Below are 22,313 nucleotides of genomic sequence, written 5' to 3'. Positions count from 1 at the left end.
ATATATATATATATATATATATATATATATATATATATATACATACACACACACACACACACACACACACACAGTGAGTTCATGGCTGCAGAAAACCAAAGTGATAAAATGTGTTGAACAAACACAAAAAGCAAAAATCATAAAATATAATGAAAATAAATATTAAATTTATCATGCAAGTAAATTATATTTGTTCATTCAAACCAGGGTTGAATCACATTATGTTTTACTCGTACAAGAATTCTATACCACAGTACCAATGCCCACAAAAGTGGATTTCGCCCTGGAGTGTACTAAAGCATACTTATTGAGTGCACTTATATTTTTTTTACATTGAATATCAGTCATGTGGGTGTAAATATGTTCCTTATAGGTTCTAGTAATCTGTCCAGCATAAAATGCTTCACACTGTCACTCACGCAAACAAACAACAAACCTATTATTGCACACGATCAGAAGAATAATTTGCAAGTGTATTTTAGAATTTCTGATAGTAAAAGTCTGTTCTGAGAATATACTGACATATATGACAATATCACATTTCCTGCTACCTTTAAGGATTCCAATATTCTGAGTTACTTGTCTAGGGTCGCATCAAGTCTTGTATTTAATAAAATATTGAGACTAGTTTTTGCTTTTTCTAGCTCAATTTACAACCTGAATCCAGGCAGTTAGAGAGAGAGAGATCTATCTTGTAACAAAAATAGGCCAAGGTTTATGAATCAGGTTTCTTAACCAAGAGATATTAGATGGATAGGCACTGGTTAAGTTTAATCAAATGTGTGTTCCTTTCACTACATCTAGCTGAATATTTTAGTAGTTGTATACCATCTGTGTGGTCCACTACTGGTTTAGCTTCCAACAATATTGAATGAAAATAGCCAGTGTTCAAACCTGTGAATAAAATCCTGAGAAAGGCTCTGGTAAGGGTCCAAGTTCTCTTAATTCACGTGAACTATGATTTAAGAACGTTTTGAATGACATGCCCAGGGTGACAACTGCTGTAGTAAAGAAAAGTATTTTTAGAAAGGGGCTTCCTATATAAAGGTGCAACAAAACTACCATCCAAAGGTTTGGTTAATTCGGTGTCCAAAAAATCAGTATTAAGCAGTTCAGTCCTAAAGGTAAAATATGTCAAAATCATTCTTGTTCAAATATTATTACAATAGTTTTACACCCACTAAACTACCCATCCAAGCTAACCAACAATCAAGTTATCTGTGACAATTATTCATAAATGGTAAAAACTTGCTCTTGACTTCATCATATGTGTGTCATACTTCAAAATAACCCACAAAACAGGCCAGCTATATACAGGTGAAAATGTTGCCACTAAGTTGTTAGTCTTCACTGCAAAAGAAACATTCTTTTTGTTTACAGAAAACATTTCTAGTTAGCACCAGTTCAGTTAAAAATCACGAAAAAATCCCTGAACTCACAAGTGTAAAGATGTTTCCAATCAGTATCTTAATGCTTCCAGTCCTTTATTATATGGACTGGACATATATAAAGAGTTAACATCTAATGTGCATAAACACCACTGGCCCTCCACTACCATGTCAGAAATCAAATTCAGAAAATGGGTATTGCCCTGCAATCTAGAACTGAATCTAAACACAGCAGCGCAAAGTGGTAGGGGTTTAACGGAAAAGTACCCTGACTTGGCCCAACAAAGGTTAAAGGCAACTTTCCAAAAACACACACAGTGGTTCAGTTAATGAATCACCACTCTAATAGGCTTACCTGGTGTTTTTATGAACCTTAAGCAAAGTGTACAAAGTCTGAGGTGCAGGATTATTGACTGTCAGTTGAGTAGGCAATTTATCTGAAATAAAATTCTGATCAGCCCATTGCTGTATGAAACTGTCTGTCTCACATCTGAATTCCTTAGTGGGATCCAAGGGCACTCTGCAATAAAAAGCAGACAAGTCCAAGTATCTCAAAACCTCCTGTTGGTAATGCTTCTGATACACACACACACACACACACACACACACACACACACGCACACACACACCTAACTTTATCTGCTGAAGTAATGACTACACTTCTATTATTAAGTTGTACCAAGACTCGAAACTCTGTCTTGCATAGTTATGCCTTTCATTTATTTCTATGTGATGCAGCTGTTAGCATTGTCGCCTCACAGCAAGAGGTTCTCCCATTCGATTCTCGGCTGGAACGTACTCTGTGTGGAGTCTGCATGTCACCCCTAGGGTCGAATGACTTCTAAAGACATGCAGGTAGGTGCGTCCGTGAATGGGTGTGCCTTCTTTGAAGGTTGGGCATCGGGCTGGCAACTCGGCACCATAAAAATCCACTGCCGATCATTAGCGGACCAGAGTTCCGCTGTGGCAACCCCTAACCAGGAAAAGCCAAATGACTTTTCTATGTGTGCCCAACCTGTGAGCATATTAATCTGCATTTGAACTGTTTTGAACGGTTATCTTTATTATTTAAAGTAAATTAATTTATTCATCTTTAAGCTTTTATGGCTGACATCTGTTATAAATGTATATAAAATATGTATAAAGATGATATGATTTCATATTCAGCTTAATTCAGGAGCATCAGATAAATGGAAGCCCATAGCTAGTCCAGGATGATGGCAGTACTACCATGCCAGGAAGAAAGCTGTGGGAAAATGATGAATTTTGACTGTCTTCCTGGGAAGAGTGTTTGAGTTCGTGTAAACAAAATTGTGTGTGAAAGGCAGTTACCATGGATAAAGAGGAAGACATTGGTTCACAGACAGAGTGGTGACACAGGAACCTGGTGTTGCACGTCCAAAGTCTCAGCTGTGCAAGTGTTCTGTGTGCAGTCCAGGTCTGGGTGAGGATGTTAGAAACCCATTCCCAGGACAGCAGTGCATATTCCCTTTATGCTCATGAGGCCAGGCTGTATTTTGTGAATTAGTTATTTAAATAGACTTGTGTGCACTTTTTTGCTATTGCTTCTCCTCTGGTTGCCAGTACTAGGATTCAAACCCCATTGGTGTCAGCCATCTTGATGTCATTATAACTGTAACAAATGTCCATCACACAATGCTTCAAACTGGGCTGCAGGCAATGCCAGTTCAGCAGACTACCATATCAGAAACACAAATGGGGGTAGCACTCACCCATTTGCTTCAAATGTCTCAGCATCCAGTCGATCTCAGGTCTCTTCCATATCTACAATTTTGTCAAGCTGCTATAGAGGTGCGTATCTGTTGCTGAGAGGGAGTGGATCACAAGTAGAAAGATATTTTGCTGGAGGATTTCTGGATCTATTCTTTGGGCCAATTAACAGAGCTGCAGGTGACCCTTGGTTGCTGTGTAATGGTGAGCCTGGCCAAGTGGATATAGCTACAGCTGCACACCTGACAGGGCCTGCTAAGTGTTTTTACTGTCATGTAATGGTTCTCAAATACTTACATGTGTTGCAGTAATTTGTGTTATAGTTTGTTTCTTCACATACTGCACAACTAATGTGTACATTATCTTTGCAGTGTTCAGGATATGACCATAATGGTGACAATCGAAAATTCAAGTGTTTCGAGTGTGGAAAAGCATTTAAATATAAGCATCACTTGAAGGAGCACCTACGTATCCACAGCGGTGAGCATTACTAACATTTAAATATGATGAGCAACTGACAGATGCAGTTCTTAAGGTCGAGTTAGGGAAATAACATATAGCTTTTTGACTTAACACAGCCTTGAAAAAAATGAAAGTGCTGTTTCTGTTACACACTTGGAAGACATTCACTTCTTTATTACCAATATCGACTGACTGACCTCTTGAAGATGCACACTGCTTTTCAGACTTACTTGTACTACTAACAGTATCACAGTATTCCTCTTTTAAGCTTACACCCACTAGATAAATAATTGGGATAATCTGGCATCTCACAGCCACATATAAAAAACATAGATGAAGTAGCTTCTGTAGTAGAGAAGCCCGAACAGTTTCTTTCAGGCATAGCTCAAAATGGCAACCATTACCAAGATTAGTCAATAGATCAGATGTTGAGGTCCTTTTCAAACTCTTTGTAAATTTTGTAATGCTGGTTCTTGGTTCACTGCCATAAAAAATGTCATTCTGCTCAACATTCTCTCATGTGGGTCAGGAAACAAGTCAGGACTAGCACACTGCCATAGTCACTCTCCAAACAGAAGAATTTGTATTTAGTCCACCTCAAATGGCACTGGCCATAAGCAATTGTGATCTAGGTCTTGACTAGTCAGACTGATTCCTGCAGAAAATTATAGAATTAGTATCTTGGAGACAGTGTGAGGCTGAAATGAATTTATTCATGATAATTCATGGAAACCAATTTGGACTGGCCCTCATCAAATAAAATCTGTTTTGAAAGGTGTACTTAAAAGCCCTGTGAACCTTTCTCTCATAGTACAATTTGGAGCTGCTCTGTGTTATAAAAGAAAAAAGCTAATTTTGTCTTCAAGTTCAGAAGGTGATATTTGACAGCTTAGTATGCCTATCTTGAATGTTTGTTTGAATCTTTTGCTTAACTGATTTGTTGCTGGGTGCCTTGGTACAATAGTGGAATGGATTATTATATTTTGCTGAACCGAATTGTCCTGATCTAATCTTAAGTAATAGAACTGATTGTTTTACCTATGTTGTAGTACCTGTCTTGGACACACTTACTGACCATCTACTAAGTTATGCCTAAAGGTACCACATATGTATCCCAAAACACCACCACTATAACATAGTTTGCAACATTACAAAATCTGACAAATGAAACTTCATATCTACCCTAAAATCATCTAACACACTGAAATACTTGCCATTAGATGATGCAACACTGACATTTAATCAGATATTTCTCCATCATGAATAAAAAGAAAAAGATTGATTGAAAGGAAATCCTGCCCATAGCTGACATGATCAGCTAAGGAATTAATCCATAAAAGAGATAAAGCCTGGAAATTTTGGCTAAAATAGACAATGCAACAGAGCCACCAGTCATTGCCAACTTTTTAACTTCACTAAAGGAAAAGTCACTGCACAAAAAGAGCTATCTTCCACTTCAAAAGTCTAACCAAAACAACCCAAAGCATTATCAGTCTCCATAAATAAGCTCCTACACCCTGGCAGAGACATCAGCCATCCTCCAGCCCCACCCTTTGTGCAGAAACTTGTGCCACCGTCAGCACTCACGTCATCCGAACCACTGCCAAATTCATTAACACCAACAGCAGTACTAACCATCCACGCTATCTAGACACTGATAATTCGCAGTAAAAAAAAAAACAATCCCCCCATCTGCAATCAAAACATTTCTATTGAAATGAAGGCCTCCCACCATAGCAGTAGATCATGTCCCAGAAGAGTACCTTCCAGTTGCTGCAGATGTGGTAGCATACACAGTATACATATTAAATCAACAGATCGGTTCAAGAAAACGTTAGTCCCGCTATCCAGAAAAAATCTTACATCCTGCTCTTACCCAAAGGAGGGCACTATGTAGAGCTATCTAACTACAGACCCACTGCTATCCTTTTTCACCTCAAAAACTGTAGAAAAATGCATTTACAGTCAACTACTCCAGTACCTCAAAGATTACAGTATCCTCCCCAAAATGGATTTAGACCAAGTCAATGCACAACAACTGTCCTCTTGGACTTTGTCAGTACCATCAAAACTTAAAACAATAGCAAAATGGTTTCTTCACTGTTCTTGGATCTATTAATGGCTTTTGACTCAGTCTTACCTGAAAAACTGCTCTAGCAACTGCAGTGTATTGTCCTCTCAAACTGCAGCCTCCAGTGCTTCATAAGACACCAAGTTGTAAAGTGGCAATCAGCTCTGTCTTCCTTTCTTCCAGTCAATGTTGGAGTGCCTCAAGGATCTGTCTTAGAACCCCCTAATATTTAATATATTCATAAATGACCTCCACAAAACCTCCATGCACGCATCCCTCATTCAGTGCACAGATGACAAGCTGTCCGAACTCCAGTTACCCAAGAATCTTTCTGCTACTGAAGCCTGGCTAGATTGCTTTTCTTAGGATTTAGCAGAAGTCAAGAGCAAACTGTTTTTTTCCCTTAAATCTCAGACACCAATTTGGGCTTCAAACACAATTCTTCAAATAACACACATATTCAAATGGTTACTCATACTAAGCTACTAGGTTTTCCTATAAATAAAAACCTAAAATTTGATCTGCATATACATGAAGTAATCAAAAACTTGAAATGTTATACCGAATAAAACAGTACCTCAGTGAAGTAGAAAAATTATAACATTCATCTATCTACTGAACAACACTGTTTCATGCCTGTCCTATACTTGTAAATCTCCATGACAACCAAATCTCCCTGCTACAAATGTGCTACAATAAAATTGGCAGGTTTGCCAGTAATCTCCCTTACAGGTATATCATTGCACTCAAAAGAATGTAACTGGCTAGAACTACCTTAATACCTCAGTCTAAAAAGTATCCTTTACACCTGCTCATCTCCCAAAAACTTATGCTCAACAAACAAAGCCTTACTATCCACTTGCAAAGCTAATAACTCAACAGGGGAAGCCATTTATTCCACTCACATTCCCAAACTATGGAACTCACCGTCTCTACCACTAAGACCTAATAACATCCTATCCACTTTCAAAGACAGTCTAAAAGACCATCTCAGGGACTCCTGGCCAAGCTTTTGCTCCTCACCAGGTTAAATCTAACAGAAACAACCCTGTCCCTTATCATCACTTTCCCCATATCTCTTTCTGCCCCAAAAATATTTGGGTCTTCATAATAAACCACGAGGACTCAACTGTAAATAAAATGTATATAGTCCAAGTCCCTTGTAACTACCACTATACTCTCTACTCATGCTAACATTTCTCAACTTTAATGAACACAGCTAACATTTTTATGCTTCTAATGTATACTTCACCCCTAAAGGGTACATTATCCAAATGCTACCTGAATATTTTGTCCAGCTCCCACTTTAATACAGCTGTCTATATGTTTATCCATGCATGTCCAGGGTTACAGCTGTTCCAGTACAAGGGCTTGCATGTAATGCATTCCATTTCAACATAATATTGTGATTGTAGTAGCTTAAATGTATCAGTGTGAATGTACCACTGTGAGTGCATTATTTTATTTAATATGCTTTTTGTAATGGGAACCAGTCCAGTATGCTACTGTTTATAATTTTCTAATAGTGCACTGTCAAATATGACCCTGATGTTTATTTGCCCCTGTTAAATTGCATCGCATCTTGTATTATATTTTATCAATGGAGCTTCTCTCCTCAGACCTAAGCAGAAAAGGGGTTCAAAGTTAGAATAAAGAAGTAAGGCATTTGGTTATGAGAATCTTCACATGGCCTCTGTCATTTATTTTATCTGATTTCAGACAAGCAAGTAACCCCAAATCTAAAGGTCAGTTTAAAACATACTTGTTAAAGTATGAAGACATTTAATGCACAGTGTTTCAGTGCAGGAGTTAAAGAATGAGGACATTTAATGCATAGTGTTTCAGTGCAGGAGTTAAAAGTATGAAGACATTTAATGCATAGTGTTTCAGTGCAGGAGTTAAAGCATGAGGACATTTAATGCACAGTGTTTCAGTGCAGGAGTTAAAGTATGAAGACATTTAATGCACAGTGTTTCAGTGCAGGAGTTAAAGTATGAATACATTTAATGCACAGTGTTTCAGTGCAGGACTATACAAGTTATTAAAGAACAGCTGATTTCTTTTGGATAGATCTTCCAGAATCATTTGAATGTCACATAAAGAACTTTATTCCCCTTCCAGATTATTTATTACTTTGAAACTGTGCAGTACAACTAAATGCCTGTCCCTGAGTGTATCACTGTCTGAAATGCTTGTGAATTATTTATATTATATGCCTTTTTCAACAGAATTACAATGTCCCAGGATAGGGTTGTCATTTAAAACAGACTAAGCTGCAATGCTAGGAATATGCAGGAGTCCAATGAAAAAGGTTAGATATTCAGATTTTCACTGTATTAAATATAAAGGAGGGTAGTGAATTCACTTTTTGTACAAACCCAGTGAATTGTACATAATTGTAAGCCATTTTAAAAAGAACAACCTCTTTTCCCTCTAGAACTGGACCTCCTAAACCTCCTACAAGTGTGCCTTGTAAACTATATATAATTTGGCTAAGATCAAACAGTTTAGTATTTCTGCAGTTTGCAAATCACGAAATGTCTAATATCCAAACAACTAGGTTCTGAAACATGTAGCATAGTTTGGAATTAAGTTCCATTGGCATTATGTTTCAGGTTCAAGCAGCTAGAATAATACTGAAGTGGGCATGGATCAATGCATGTGGGTGGGCACGACTGACAGGATACCCATGTCTTGCAGATAGTTTGCTGTATGCAGACAGGAAAGATGACATCACTGAATGGCTATTGTAAATGCTTCTAGGTTTGGGATGAGAGGGAGATGGTGTGATTCAGCGGTACACCTGTTACCATTCTGCATTTACAGCAGTTAATGCCCAAGGCATGCACTTTTTTTTATTCCTATCTACAGTGCAACAACAGTCAATTGCATATTTTATGCTATCACTCTGTAGCCTGTTGAATCATTAGAGAAGCAATCTGCTGCTGTTAAGGTACCCAGCTACTCCATGATTTATTCTGTTATACTTAGCAGTGATTTGACTGCCTAATTCTAAAGGATACACTATACATAAGAGACTTATTACTCAATCATACAGTCAGAAATTATAAACAAAAGACATAAAAATATAAAGACAGGATGACTTTGTTTTTAAGAATCAGTGCAAAAATAAAGAATAAATGGAGAAGGATAGTCTGCCAGTTCGGTATAAAGCTATACTAAATATCTTGCAGACAATGCAAAAATTTATGACCTCCACATTAATTTGCCATTGTCACACCTAGATAACCATTTATGGTAAACTTTGAACAACAACACTTCTAAACACGCTATCCAGTTCTTTTGTGTGATATGTGTGATGATTTGGGACTGATCCCAATATTTTAGCCCTTGTCTTTTGGTTTACCATACTAACACTAGCCAGATGACATGTGAATGATTCTCGGGATCTCCCATGATTCCCATTCCTCAACACAAATACTCTTTCCCCATGTCCACCATACTCATGCATGCTAATGTGACCCTTGCCGTTATCCTACAGTTTAATTTACTAAAGCCCCTTTCCCTAACAGTACTATTCAACACATTTTGGCCTGAAGTGACTTAGAGTTAAAGTTTAGAAACAGAAAGGGAGCCTGTTTGTTTCCCATTTTCAGCTGTTAGGTTTCTGATGTTTTTGTTTTTTGTGTATTTTGTTTTTAATGTGTGGGCATCAGTGTTTTTGTCATTGATAAAAAATACTAAAATCACAACTCCCATGGATCTACGGAAAATTGGGGTTATTAGTAGTTAAAATCAAGACTTAGCGCTTTCACCCACAGTTACACAGTCATCATCAGAGTCAATAATAGAGCATTGTAAATTCCTTAAATAGGTTTCAATCATATGACTAACCTAATTCAATAATTTAGTTAATAAAACACACCTTCCTTAAAGAAACCTTATCAGAAAGTAAAAGGTCTTTAGTAACATATCTAATACAGTATTAATAAAAAATATAAAATGTAAAACATAAATGCCAATCTAGTGTTAGCCGAATAGGAAAAAAGGTTTGTTTTTGATTCCCCATACATGAATGATTTTACTTTATGGGTGCATTTCCTGGATGATATTTTAATGTTGTGGTGTGGAAATGTGGAACAGATAGAACATTTTATTACCTATCTTAACAACACCACTGATTATTTTGAAATTCATGCACAAAATTGGAGTGCAGGAGATGGAGTTTTGGACATTTTACTCTACAAACACACACAGACCAAGGATCTGTGTTCTAGTATTTAAAGAAAGAAAACCTTCTCAAACATGTCACTACACTTTGATAGTTCCCACCCACCCCACCAAAAGAAGGGGGTAATAAAGGGACAAATGGTGCGCCTTTCTAGATTGGTAAGTGATGACCAAGTGTTTGCAGCTGAGATGTCCAACTTAATTGGTTTATTTAAAAACAGGGAATATCCACTTAGGCTACTGATAAAAATTAGGAATGAAGTGAGAAGGAAATGACTGGATATGCACACAACAATATTGTTAATGAATACGGGGTCAGTATTAAGTTCAGCTCAGTCAGTGTTTCAAAATAAAATAATGGTGCTACCTTTTAACAAGGATGCTGCCGCAGTAAGAGCTGTGATTAATGATTGCTGGGACTTGACCATTACTAGTGAAATGAAAAGTAAGCCTGGCAAATGACCATTGATAATCTACAGTAGAGGTAGAAATTTAAAGGAAATCTTTGGAAGGAACAAGCATGACCAGGGTAAATCTTATAATTCATTAATGAGTAAGTGTTGCATTTGTAAATATTGCAGATTTGTATACAAGGGTCCATATGTGGTGACTGACGGGTACCAAGGGACAATACAGTGTCCAGGTCGGGGTAATTGCAATACAAAAACAGTATATTATATATTGTAGAGATCCTGGGAATCGGTGCTATTCCCGCTAGCCATCAAACAAGGTACATGAACAAACCAACACCACAAACTGTTGAAAACAAATATGCGGGACAAAAGCACCTCAAACAGCCAGCAATCTTCAGCTATTCAGCTCTTTAATAAAAGAGAAGACAGGAACAAACCATAGTAACACACTGAAATGTAAAGCGCTTTTCGTCTGGTTCAATAACGAGACTTCTTCAGACAAAAACAGCAGGTACTAAATGGCTTTTATACTAAAATACACTTCCCTCCACCCCTTAATTATTCAATAAAAACAATTAACTATACAAATGGCTCTTAAACTTGCAAAGCTGAATTAAAAACAGATTAACAAATAAAATAAAGTCTGTAATAAAAGGACAGTTAGTCCGAGCGGCGAGGATGGCAACTATTGATAGTGAATTCACAGTAGAATGTAATAAAATAGCTGAAATGTTCCTTGCTCGAGGTTACCCAGGGGAACTTATCAAGGAAATGATGGATGAAGTGCTGTATAAAAGACTTAATGGATTTTATTCACCCTACTACAAGGTACTCTGTCATCAGGTAACAAGATGAACAGTATTCAAAAGGCCAATAGGTCACCTTTGTCATTTATTTTAACATATAGTCCTGAATGTGGTCATATTATCTCAATTATAAAGAAGAACTGGAACTTAAGTAACAACTTGGAATTACGTACTTTGTTGGGCCCACATCCCTCTTTCACTTTTAAGTGAGGCATGAACTTGAAAAATATTACAGAAATGAAACAACACAATGTTATCAAGAATCCTGGGATGAGGAAATGTGAATCTTGCAATTTTTGTAAGCATATGAGTATAGGGTATTCATTTAATATTAGGGACAACAATTATAAGACCTTGTCAGGCAAGTATAATTGTAATACAAGCTATGTAGTATACCTTGCCCAATGCAACCTTTGTCCCGCATTCTACGTTGGAAAAACTGATCGTAGACTGCGGGAGCAAGTGTATTAGCACCTTTACTGTATTAGGAAAGGTAAGGCTGAAAATGCATTAGCTGTTCACATCAAAAATAACCCCACACATAGCTTTATGTTTAGAGTGATAGATCATGTAGTTGGAGACATAAGGGGTGGACCGAGATCTCTGATATTAGGAAAAAGAGAATTAATGTGACAGATTTGCTTAGATGCTTGCCATTTCCCTGGTATTAATGATGGTTGCTCTATACAATGGTTACTGAAATTGAAAAGTTTAAATAGATAATACGTTTTTATATGTAATTTTGCTATGGTATTTCTGCCATGACAATGTGTTCTGTTTTTGTGGTATATGTTTTAATTTTGGTGTTCATAATAGTTTTATAACTATGGCTGAGTAAATATGTATATTCACATAATACTTTTATGGCTTGAAGTGGTAACCTTTACAGTGAATGTAGGTTTGAATTCTGCCGGTTTTTGAATTTAAAATTTTCAAACACATTGTATGTATGTTAACATTTTCATTTTTTCTATTTTGTATGGAAAACTGCTGTTTTTATATTGCATTATTATGGTTGTAGATGTAGGTGTTGTCTTAAATACTAGTGATGAAATAGCTGTTTTCAAGGAATGCTTTTGAATTCAGCTTTGCAAGTTTGAGCGATTTGTATGGTTAATTGTTTTTATTGAATAATTAAGGGGTGGAGGGAAGTGTATTTTAGTATAAAAGCCATTTAGTACCCGCTGTTTTTGTCTGAAGAAGTCTCGTTATTGAACCAGACGAAAAGCGCTTTACATTACAGTGTGGTACTGTGGTTTGTTCCTGTCTTCTCTTTTATTAAAGAGTTGAATAGCTGAAGATTGCTGGCTGTTTGAGGTGCCTTTGTCCCGCATATTTGTTTTCAACAGTTTGTGGTGTTGGTTTGTTCGTGTATTTTAATTAATTAGGTTAGTCATATGAGTGAAACCTATTTAAGGAATTTATGATGCTCTATTATTGACTCTGATGATGCCTATGTAACTCTGGGTGAAAGCACTAAATCTTGATTTTAACTTCTAACAAACCCGATTTTTCATAGATCCATGGGCGTTGTGGGAATTTTAGTATTTTTGTTATTGGTCACCTTGTGTGATTACTTATAGTGTTTTTTGTCATTGATGCTGCCTTTACACTTTGTGTATCATATGCGTGCACACACAAATAAATATATATATATATATATATATATATATATATATATATATATATATATATATATATACACAAGCATATTATATAGACAGATATACACACAGATATACATACACGTCACAATTATATTTGACAAATCAGCACTTCAAAAACATCTTATTTCTTTTTTGTACAATTCCTTTTCAGCTTTCTTATAAACTAATGTCTTCTTTATACAAATCCTTATAGAAAATTCATCATCTCATTCTTTATTGTGCATTACATTTTCATTTCGATCCAATATATCCCAAAGACACAATCAGTGTTATTCCACTTTTTCTTGTTCCTCACCTGCCATGTTTCTATACCAACTATGCATTATATTACCCATGTTCAATTCTCATATCATACCTATTTTTATTTTTTGTATCAAGTCTCCCCCATTTTTTTTGTTACATTCAGGAGAACTGTTTTATTTGTTCTTCCTCTTTACATTGAGGAAGATAGCACTGTGCTCCAAGTATATCCTTGTATTTCATTAAAGGCTTAACTAGTAACTTTCCCTGTGCTAGCCTTCAGAGGAAATCAAATTAAAAAAAAAACAAAAATTCTGCCCATCCATTTTATTCTTCTGAACATTGCAAGCCAGCATCGTTCACATCAATGAATCTAATCTTTAAGAACTTTCCTATAAGTCTTTGGCTTCAATGATTTACTGAATCATGTTATACAGATGTAGCAATATTACAGTACACAACTGGGTTAAACATTTTTAACCCACCTGATTCTACCTCTGTATATTGTATACTTGACAGGGCTCATGCTGAAAAAAAACTCCATATAATTCTGGTTGCAGTTCTTCTGAGAGAGGACATACCATATCATAATGAATAATCTTACCAAACGGGCAATTGTAGGTAAATCTTACTTCTAAATATTATCTTGCAAACTCCCCAAATTAAGATTATCACTTTTAAATTGCTTAGTTCTTGTGAACTGCTTTCAGTGTTCCAGGTCTAACCTCTAATATTTGTATCACCTATTCTGAAAATGCTATTAACCCTGGTTTATATTCATGCTGCCATAGCCAGTAGAGTTATTCACATTCAACCTTAAACTTACTTGCAAAAATGATTACTTACTAAAAAGATGTTATTTTTTCTAAAGACACTATTATACTGTCATCAGTGCAGCTGTTTTACTGACAGTTGCATTTCCCATATCCCACACGCCATGATCTTCACAGTACTTTCTTTAATTTCTGATAATCCTACATTTATTAAAAGCCCAGATAATACCAAACTCAACAGAAAACATTACTTTATTCCTGTAGAAATCTCAGCAATCTTCGTTTTCTTGTCAATCTCTCCATTAATCTTTAAGGCTACCCACACTATTTTACAACATTTTCAGACCTCTTGAATTTGTCCCCAAATCTTAAATCCTCCATTATTTAACAAATATGTTTTAAGGAAAAGGCTAGAGTTTAAATTAGGTGGGAAAACATTACTGATATGACAACAGATTAAAATCATGCATGCCATTTATCATATCCGTCATCTCTATTATCAGTAGTTGACTGACCATGTAAAATTTTCCTAACCTGTATACTTCGGGCTATACCAAGTAGTCCAACACAGTATGCAACTACACTTGTGACAGTTTTGCTTGAAATTTATAGTCAGTGTTAAATCCTATAATTTCTTTCCAGTTATTCAATATTTCTGTATGTTTATCCGCACCAATTTAACTTTTCCCTCCTGTAACTCTTTACCCATCATTTTACTGATATATCACATAATGAATAAATACTTTCACTGAATCTTTTATATGCTATGAATAATTTCCCTGAATCTTTTATATGCTGTGAATAATTTTATAAAAACTGAAAAATCAAACAATCTTTTTTCAAGAGTTCCATTTAAGTATACCCTTTTAATGCCTGTTTCTGTTCTGTTGCATGCATTCTCTATCTGCTTTCGTTCTTCCAGTCCCATCTCGTTTATCTCCTATTATCTGTAATCTGTTATTCAGTGTTCCTTATGTAAGTTATCATCTCAGCCTTCTACAATATGTGTGATACCATCCTGATCAAAAACACCTTTTCCTTGTATATCAGACATTTCATTTCTACATTGTCTCTTTACCTTACTTCCCTAAAAAGTGGAACCTCTTCCTTTTTTCCCTTCAAAAAATATATTTGTCTTTTTATTTTCTTATTTTTGTATAAATTACATTCTCTTGCCAGACTTAAATCAGGATTTTTCTGAATGAATCTATTAAAATCTTGTAATTTCTCCTCATTCCCCTTCTCCACTCATCACTTGTTGTTTGTCTTTCGGCTTTTCCCGGTTAGGGCTTGCCACAGCGGAACTCCGGTCCGCTAATGACTGGCAGTTGGGTTTTATGGTGTCGAGTTGCCAGCCCGACGCCCAACCTTCAACGAACTCATCACTAATCTTAACATTTAAATGGTCTGTCCATGACTGACTAATGCTGCTATGACCTGTTTGCATTCCATGTTCTACATATACTATTACCTTTTTTCTTCCTAATGATACAATATCTGTTTTATAGCAAATACACTAGTTCTATAATCAGAGAAAGACACTTATGTCTTCTAATTGCTGAAATGTGAATTTGCAACCAGTGTGACACCTATCCTTTATGCATTTTTGTTTCCCACATTAAACAATATAGTTTTTCCATAATCTCCTTAAAATGTTATTTATTTCTCTTTCCTCTTCTTTGTCTCTAAATTAGTGTTAAAATCTTTTTAACACACATATAAGACCTGATACTAGCAAATAAGGGGACATCTCTCTCATTTTTACAGAAGTTTATACTGAAACTAGATGCAAGTGCTTGTGCCCAACCTGCAGGTCGCAAGCCACAGCTGTACCTAATTCAATTACTAATGCCTCTAATAACTTTATCCCTGTACATCTTGATAAAGACTGCTAATCCTCTGCATTGTTGTGTGTCACATGAAAACAAACACTTTCCCATCTGGTTCGAACTCTAACCCTTTTCTATTGGTTTAACATTTTCACATCCTGTAAATGGATAATATTAAATACATTGCCTTAAGTATATTCAAAAATTATTTTTACTTCATTAATGGAGAGTTTTATAGTTAAAGAGAAAAATCTTGATACCCTTCAATAAATTATTTTTTGTTTTATTTTTTCTTCTTTTTCATTCCCTCTCCAGTTGGCTCCTGCTCTTCTTCCCCTTGTAATAGCTCATATTTGCTCTTCATTTGTTTCTTTGTCAGTATTTCACCTCCACTTACCACTCTATTATGAAATTAGAAATGTTCACTCTTTTCCAGAAGAAATATTAGAATAGCTTCCCTAAGATACAGTCTATCAGTAACCTATACCAGTTTTCCCAGTAGATCAACGTCTTGTCTCACATCAGTTTTTTCACATTTGTCATGATCAGCAGCTTAGTAGTGGTCACCTGAACTGACACACATAACATTATCACCATACTGTCCATGCTTTCCACATCACAATTTACAACAGTTTGCAGCAATATGCCCAACAAAGATAACGAGCATTAAATTGACCACTGTACTGCAAAACACCTTTGCAAACTTCATCATATATAACATGTCTAAGTGTTTTGCTATCCTATTCCCAGTTTTAAGCTCCACAATTAAATCACATATGCTAATCTATACTCCTAGCAGATCCATAGTCTTTTTGATGGCAATAATATCAGTGTAATATTTTCTAACTTTTAGCCGTAAGGCATCTCCACTTAAAATGTCAGCAGTTCCAAATCAAATAAATGCACTTGTATCTAGCTGTTCCAAAATCTTGCTAATGATAGACATACCACAGCTTTTTTATTACTTTTCCTTTAAAAGTAGTGACAGTTTTATGACTCACAGACATGGTCAAAGTCACTCAAACGTTCTGTCATTACCTGTATGGATGATTGCACATAATTGTGCATTATCATTCCCAAAATACTGCATTCTATACAGAGGACCATTCAACTTTGTTCTAAAGTGCAAAAGGTTTCTCCTGAGTAGTTGCTTAACTTCTGAAATGTCAAATACCACCATTTCCCTAGTGACATTTTTGAGGCCACATCGCTGCCTCCCTTGGCTCACTCAGTTTCCTAGGTTATTTTGTTTGAACTATGCACCTTGGGAGAATACAGTGTGATGTTCATCAGTTAAATGGAAGCATTGTTTGCATTAAGCACCTTGGGAGAATACAGTGTGTTGTCCATCCATTGAATGGAAGCATAAGCTCCTCCGTTTCCCAAAACTGCAGTGTCCATCTCTGTGAAATCAGGTAATCTCCCAGTCACCTTCTCCACAGTTCCTCCTTATGGGTCTTCACCACCATCATTTCACAGACTGCATCTCCTTAGTGAACTCTGAGCCACCAAGAGTCCACACCTCATTCCATTCCCTGGTTTTACTAGTCTTCTTTTCTCTCATTCTGTTATTAGGTCAAACACCAACCTGACTGAGATACTTCCCAACAACTTTGGGAAGTTCTTTGGTCTCCTGATCAAAGCATCTCTGTCTGTATAAATGCTACCTTAGCTCTCCCCCTTGAAAATATGAAAACAGGCTACAAGCCTAGTTGATATTATCTTGTAAATAAAAGTAAATACATAGATAAAAACTGGTCTGGAATTAACATTTTGAAATGGTTACCAAATATATTTTACTGAGAACATCGGAATGCCTGGGGTCTGAAATAGGCAGAAAAGAAATTGCTTACACCTGAGTGCAGAAATGGTACGCTAAGGCAAGCATGAGAGAAATACTGTACAGTTTAAAGAAGGACTACAAAACCAGAGTGATATTTCAAGATCTGCCAGGTTGTGTTTCACATGGGAAAATGCAAAATGAGGCACAGCGGTATTAAGATCTGCAAGACCCTGTCATGTTTAGCAGTATTCAAGCAATCTGCACCATTACACACAAGGTGACCCTTGTGATGCAGTTGTTAGCATTGTTGCCTCACAGCAAGACTGTCTCCAGGTTGATTCTTGGCTGGGCTGTCTTCTGTGTGGCGTCTGCATGTCCTCCCTGTGGTCTTGTGGGTTTCCTCTGGGTGCTCTGGTTTCCTCCCACATTCCAAAGACATGCAGTAGGTGGCTTGGACACTTTAAATTGACCGTAGGTGAGAGTATGTGTGCATGAGTGAGTCGTACGAATGATTGTCACTGCTGAAGTGACACTCCGACCCCATTTGCAAAATGGGAAAAGGGATTGAGGATGGATGGATGGATGGAGGGACCCTTGAAGAAATCACTAGTGCATTCAGCCCCAGTCTGAAGCAAAGAAAAGCCACAGTGAAAGCAAATCTGGCATTATACTGAAGTGTCAGGATGAGCAGTTAGATGTTATAACTAGTGTTAACGATATCCGCTACTAAATAGAGCAGGCCATGTGTGTACTCATACTATAACAAGATCCCCTGCTAAGCATGTTCCAGAAAGGGCACTGAAAGAAACATGAGCAAACCAATTAGAAAATGTGGTGAGGTCATATGTGCTGAAAAGGGACTGCATGGAAATGAAGGGACAACTCACTCATAAATAAGGCCTGTATTCTGTGAAAAAAGTAAAATCCAGAGTAACAGGTTTAAAATGGGGAGTTAGGAAAAATGCTAAAAGACACTGCTGTGCAGAGAGGGTGGTGGCAAGATGATCTGTGATTTCCCACAGGCTTCATTATGAAGCAGAGTCAATAACTATGTTCAGAATCTTGCAGTACTGACAGACTAGATGAAAAAATTATTTTACTTTGCTACCAAACTGAAGATTGTAGGATATGAAACTGAAATGCAGTTCTGCAGTATTGTATTGTATTGAATGAAAAGAGAGAGATAAAAATAGTACAGCAGCTGCATGTTACAACCTCTTGCTTGTTTCATTGTATTCACGTTATTTTTTCTTTTTCACTTTTAGGTGAGAAGCCATATGAATGCCCCAATTGCAAGAAGAGGTTTTCACACTCCGGTTCCTACAGTTCTCACCTAAGTAATAAGAAGTGCCTCCCTGCTGGGTTTGCAAATGGTCAAACATCATGCAGCACAAGGGGTCCCACATTGGTGACTACCTCCACTGCTCCTACTAACAGCTCAGCTTCCATTCCCCATCACCAGGAAATACCTTCTGCAAAAGAGACAGCCCATACAACACATGAAAAAGCATTGGATTACACAGAGAAAAACAGATATACATGGCCATATGCAAAGATGGAGAATGGTGATGACCTTACCCTCATAAATCAGAATTCTACCATGTTTTTTCAACATCACCTAAGGGACTTCACCAAGAACTCAAACGTTCCTCTGCATTACCAGATGTTAAACCAAAGTCCTGATAATGGTCTTCAACATCTTAACTTTAGGAAACAATATTATGAATATTTGCAGAATATAAAAGGAACATATCTAAAAGAAAACGGTTTACACTCGTACCTTGAAAGTAAAATTAAGGAAATGAATGTTGATGAACTAAAGTTGGAACCAGAGTTGACAGTTCCATCCACAAGCTTCAGTCCTTATAAACATTATGAGCAAATGTTTCCAGGAATCTTTGGTTTTCATAAACTGAAGGAAGACCTTAGAAAGAGTTTATTGACAAAACAAAGACTCTCCCCTGATCACAGTGATATCTATGAAAAGAAAAACATTGACCACTCAGAGACATGTCCAAACCAGGGTGTAAGTGGTACTACTAAACAGACAGTTTCAGTAAATCTTCCAGTAAGGACTGCAAGCGTGGAGAAGCTTACTCCTTATGAACAGACTTGTAGCCCTAACCTCAACAAAGAGAAAGGTCAAATCTCTTTAGAGCAAGACTATAATAATGAATTTTTGGATACCAAGTATCCAACAGGTGAAAACGAATGGCCTTTGAACTGTTCAACTAAAGACACTAAAGGTTTTCTGCAAAAATCTGTGCCTGTTTTAGGGGAACTGGTTACTTCATCCCATTGTAAGTCCCAGAGCCTTGAGGTCAGCCTTTCGAGTGAAGTGAACCCTTCTGCTAACAGCAACTGTAATCATAAAAGCAGAAGTTTTCTGTCACCCAGCCTTTCATTGCAGTCACCTAAGAGTAACCCCTGCACCCCAAATAGTTCTACCTCAGAGGATTCCCAAGCTGAGCCTCTGGACTTGTCAATCCCTAAGCATGCAAAGGGGACTAATCATATTTCTCCGGCACTAAGTAGGATCAAATGCATGCGTCAAGGTCAAGAAAAGAGCAGTGAACGTTTAACTCCAAAAAGGTCGACAGACCATAAGCCAGACCATGAGGCAGCATTTCAGTTTGGTTCTTTACCTCCAAGTTCTGTTTATACAGCCTTTTCCCCTCTAAACCCTATCATACCAGGAGCTTTTATGAACTTACTACATGAAGGACAGCCTGCCCTCCATGTAAATCCAGGTTTCAATGGATTCAGCTTCCTTTCACCACTGGCATACATGTATGACATGGACTCAAACTTCTTTCACTCCGATAGGCATGTCGACAAATTCATGACTATGGTGAGACAGCAACTGTAAACAAAATTGGTAATGTGATATTTACTGTTATTTACACTGGCCCTTAGTGGGTGATTTTGTCTTGAGAGGATCTGTAAGAGATGGAGTTCTCTGACTTTTTATCTGAGCTTTGGCCCATTTCATGTTGAATGCCATGTCAGATAGTGGAACCTCTGTGCAGTATTTTGTTTCAGAGTTCCTGGAGAATAGATGATTACATGGTGTCTTGTGTTCTAGACAGCTGCATACAGCTTTTTTGCTGCCAAAAGTATGACACCATTTGAGACTCATAAGGATCTAGAACAGGGTTAATACAAGTTAATGTGGTATAACCAGAAAGAAAACATAATGGATTATTACTTTTGCTAGGAGAATTAATGCTATTATTATTATTATTATTATTATTATTATTATTATTATTATTATTATTATTAATGCTACATTGGCAACCTCCAGACACTTGATCCCACACAGTTTGGCTTTGTCAAGGGGAGATCATGCCTGTTAAATTTGGTAGACTTCTTTGAGACAGTCACCAAGGCCGTAGACAAGGGGAAGACCCTTCTACCTTGACCTGTCCAAAGCCTTTGATACTATTCCCCACTCAAGGTATAACAGATAAACTCTCTCAACTAGGCATCAATCCATATGATACCAGATGGGTAGCAAACTGGCTCAGTGATAGAACCCACCTAGTCAAAATAGGGGAAACCACCGCAAGTAGTAGACCCGTAACAAGTAGTGTACCCCAGGGACTGGTCTTGGGGCCTCTGTTGTTTGGAATATACTTCTCAGAGGTGCAGACCAAATCTAGTGGACTATGGATGACCAAGTTTCTAGATGACTGCAAGCTGGGTGCTGTCATCAATTCCCGAGTGATGTGGGCATCCTCCAAGAGGGTCTCACCCAAATAAATGACTGGTGCCAGAAACATGGCCTGAAACTGAATGCCAAAAAATAGATCTTCATCGCTTTTGGGGAGAGTGATGTCCCCACAAATTATCACATTGATAATAAGGCACTAAGCACGCAGTCATGATGGACTTGGGCACCTAGGTTGATAGCAAACTGACTTTTGACCACCATATTGCCTACATTGTACGGACAGCTTTCTACATGGCCCACCTCATTAGTAAGGGTATCTCATCCAGGGACTAGGTGGTCATAACAGCCCTGTATTCTTCCCTTATAAGACCCATTATTGAGTACAATGCCCCTTTTGGCATGTGCCTCACAAAGCACATGCAGCAGCTTGAGAGACCACAGAGGTTCCTCAGTCCTCACCCGGAGAATCCAGGGCCTCAAACATTTCCCCTACAGAGATAGGCTAAAAGCCTTGTCCCTCTACTCAGTCTCCTAAAGACTCCTCAGAGGTGACCTCTGTCTGGCATACAAAGCAATCTCAGACCCTGCCCTGATGGGACTGCTGTATATCCGCAAGTCAAGTTCCACTTGAGTAACCAGCACGTGCGACCTCAACCTGGTCTGTGATATCAATAGGACTTACTGGCAGGACAGATTTGTGTCCCAGAGACTCCCTCTCCATATAAAGCAGAGCACCACATTAACCCTTTTTAAGGATGGGAAACAGAAAACAGTGGCGTAGCGGGCTGACTTGTTTGAACATGGGCTAAATTCTTGGCTAGGCTTGTAAGGCCAGTAGCCTACTAAGTTCCTATGATCTTAGTAAATATATGAGTAGTGCTGCTAACATTATTTTTATTAGGAATCAAAAAGCCATATATGTATCTTATGTTGACAGCATTAAATGATTCTAATGGTAATGCACAATAAAGCAGTTGGAGCAAGTTAGTACTACAAAGTAACAAAGCAGTATTGTGATATATAATAAAAAGCAGCAAGGAAAAAATGGTAATACAGAATAAAGCAATAAACAGCACTGAACAACAGAAAACAGGTTATAAGTATACTTATCCCATACTTTAAAACACCTCTCAATTGCTTTTGCTAAAGAATTCTGGACAAAGCCAAAAATATTTGTGGTGCAAAGTCCCAAATCTTGGACTTTTTAAAGTATTGCTCTAATTTACTTAAATGGTTAATAGAACAATAGAACAACAGGCTTTGCATCGATATGCATTTTCAGAACA

General features: G+C 37.2%; 1 protein-coding gene across 1 annotated transcript in view; it reads left to right on the top strand.

Annotated features, from left to right (window-relative positions):
- The window catches only part of LOC122810604 (zinc finger E-box-binding homeobox 2-like), a 603,498-nt gene that overhangs the window by 518,148 nt on the left and 63,037 nt on the right, over window positions 1–22,313 (top strand). Inside the window, exons 5-6 of the mRNA XM_044082179.1 lie at window positions 3,491–3,599; window positions 18,620–20,205. Of these exons, the coding sequence (XP_043938114.1) occupies window positions 3,491–3,599; window positions 18,620–20,205 (1,695 nt within the window). The remainder of the gene's footprint in view (window positions 1–3,490; window positions 3,600–18,619; window positions 20,206–22,313) is intronic.

Source organism: Protopterus annectens, chromosome 9.part0, assembly GCF_019279795.1.
Source record: "Protopterus annectens isolate FY-2018-M chromosome 9.part0, PAN1.0, whole genome shotgun sequence".
NCBI classification, from domain to species: Eukaryota; Metazoa; Chordata; order Ceratodontiformes; family Protopteridae; genus Protopterus; species Protopterus annectens.
The sequence above is the reverse complement of the archived record's forward strand: the minus strand, read 5'-3'. Positions and strand labels throughout refer to the sequence as shown.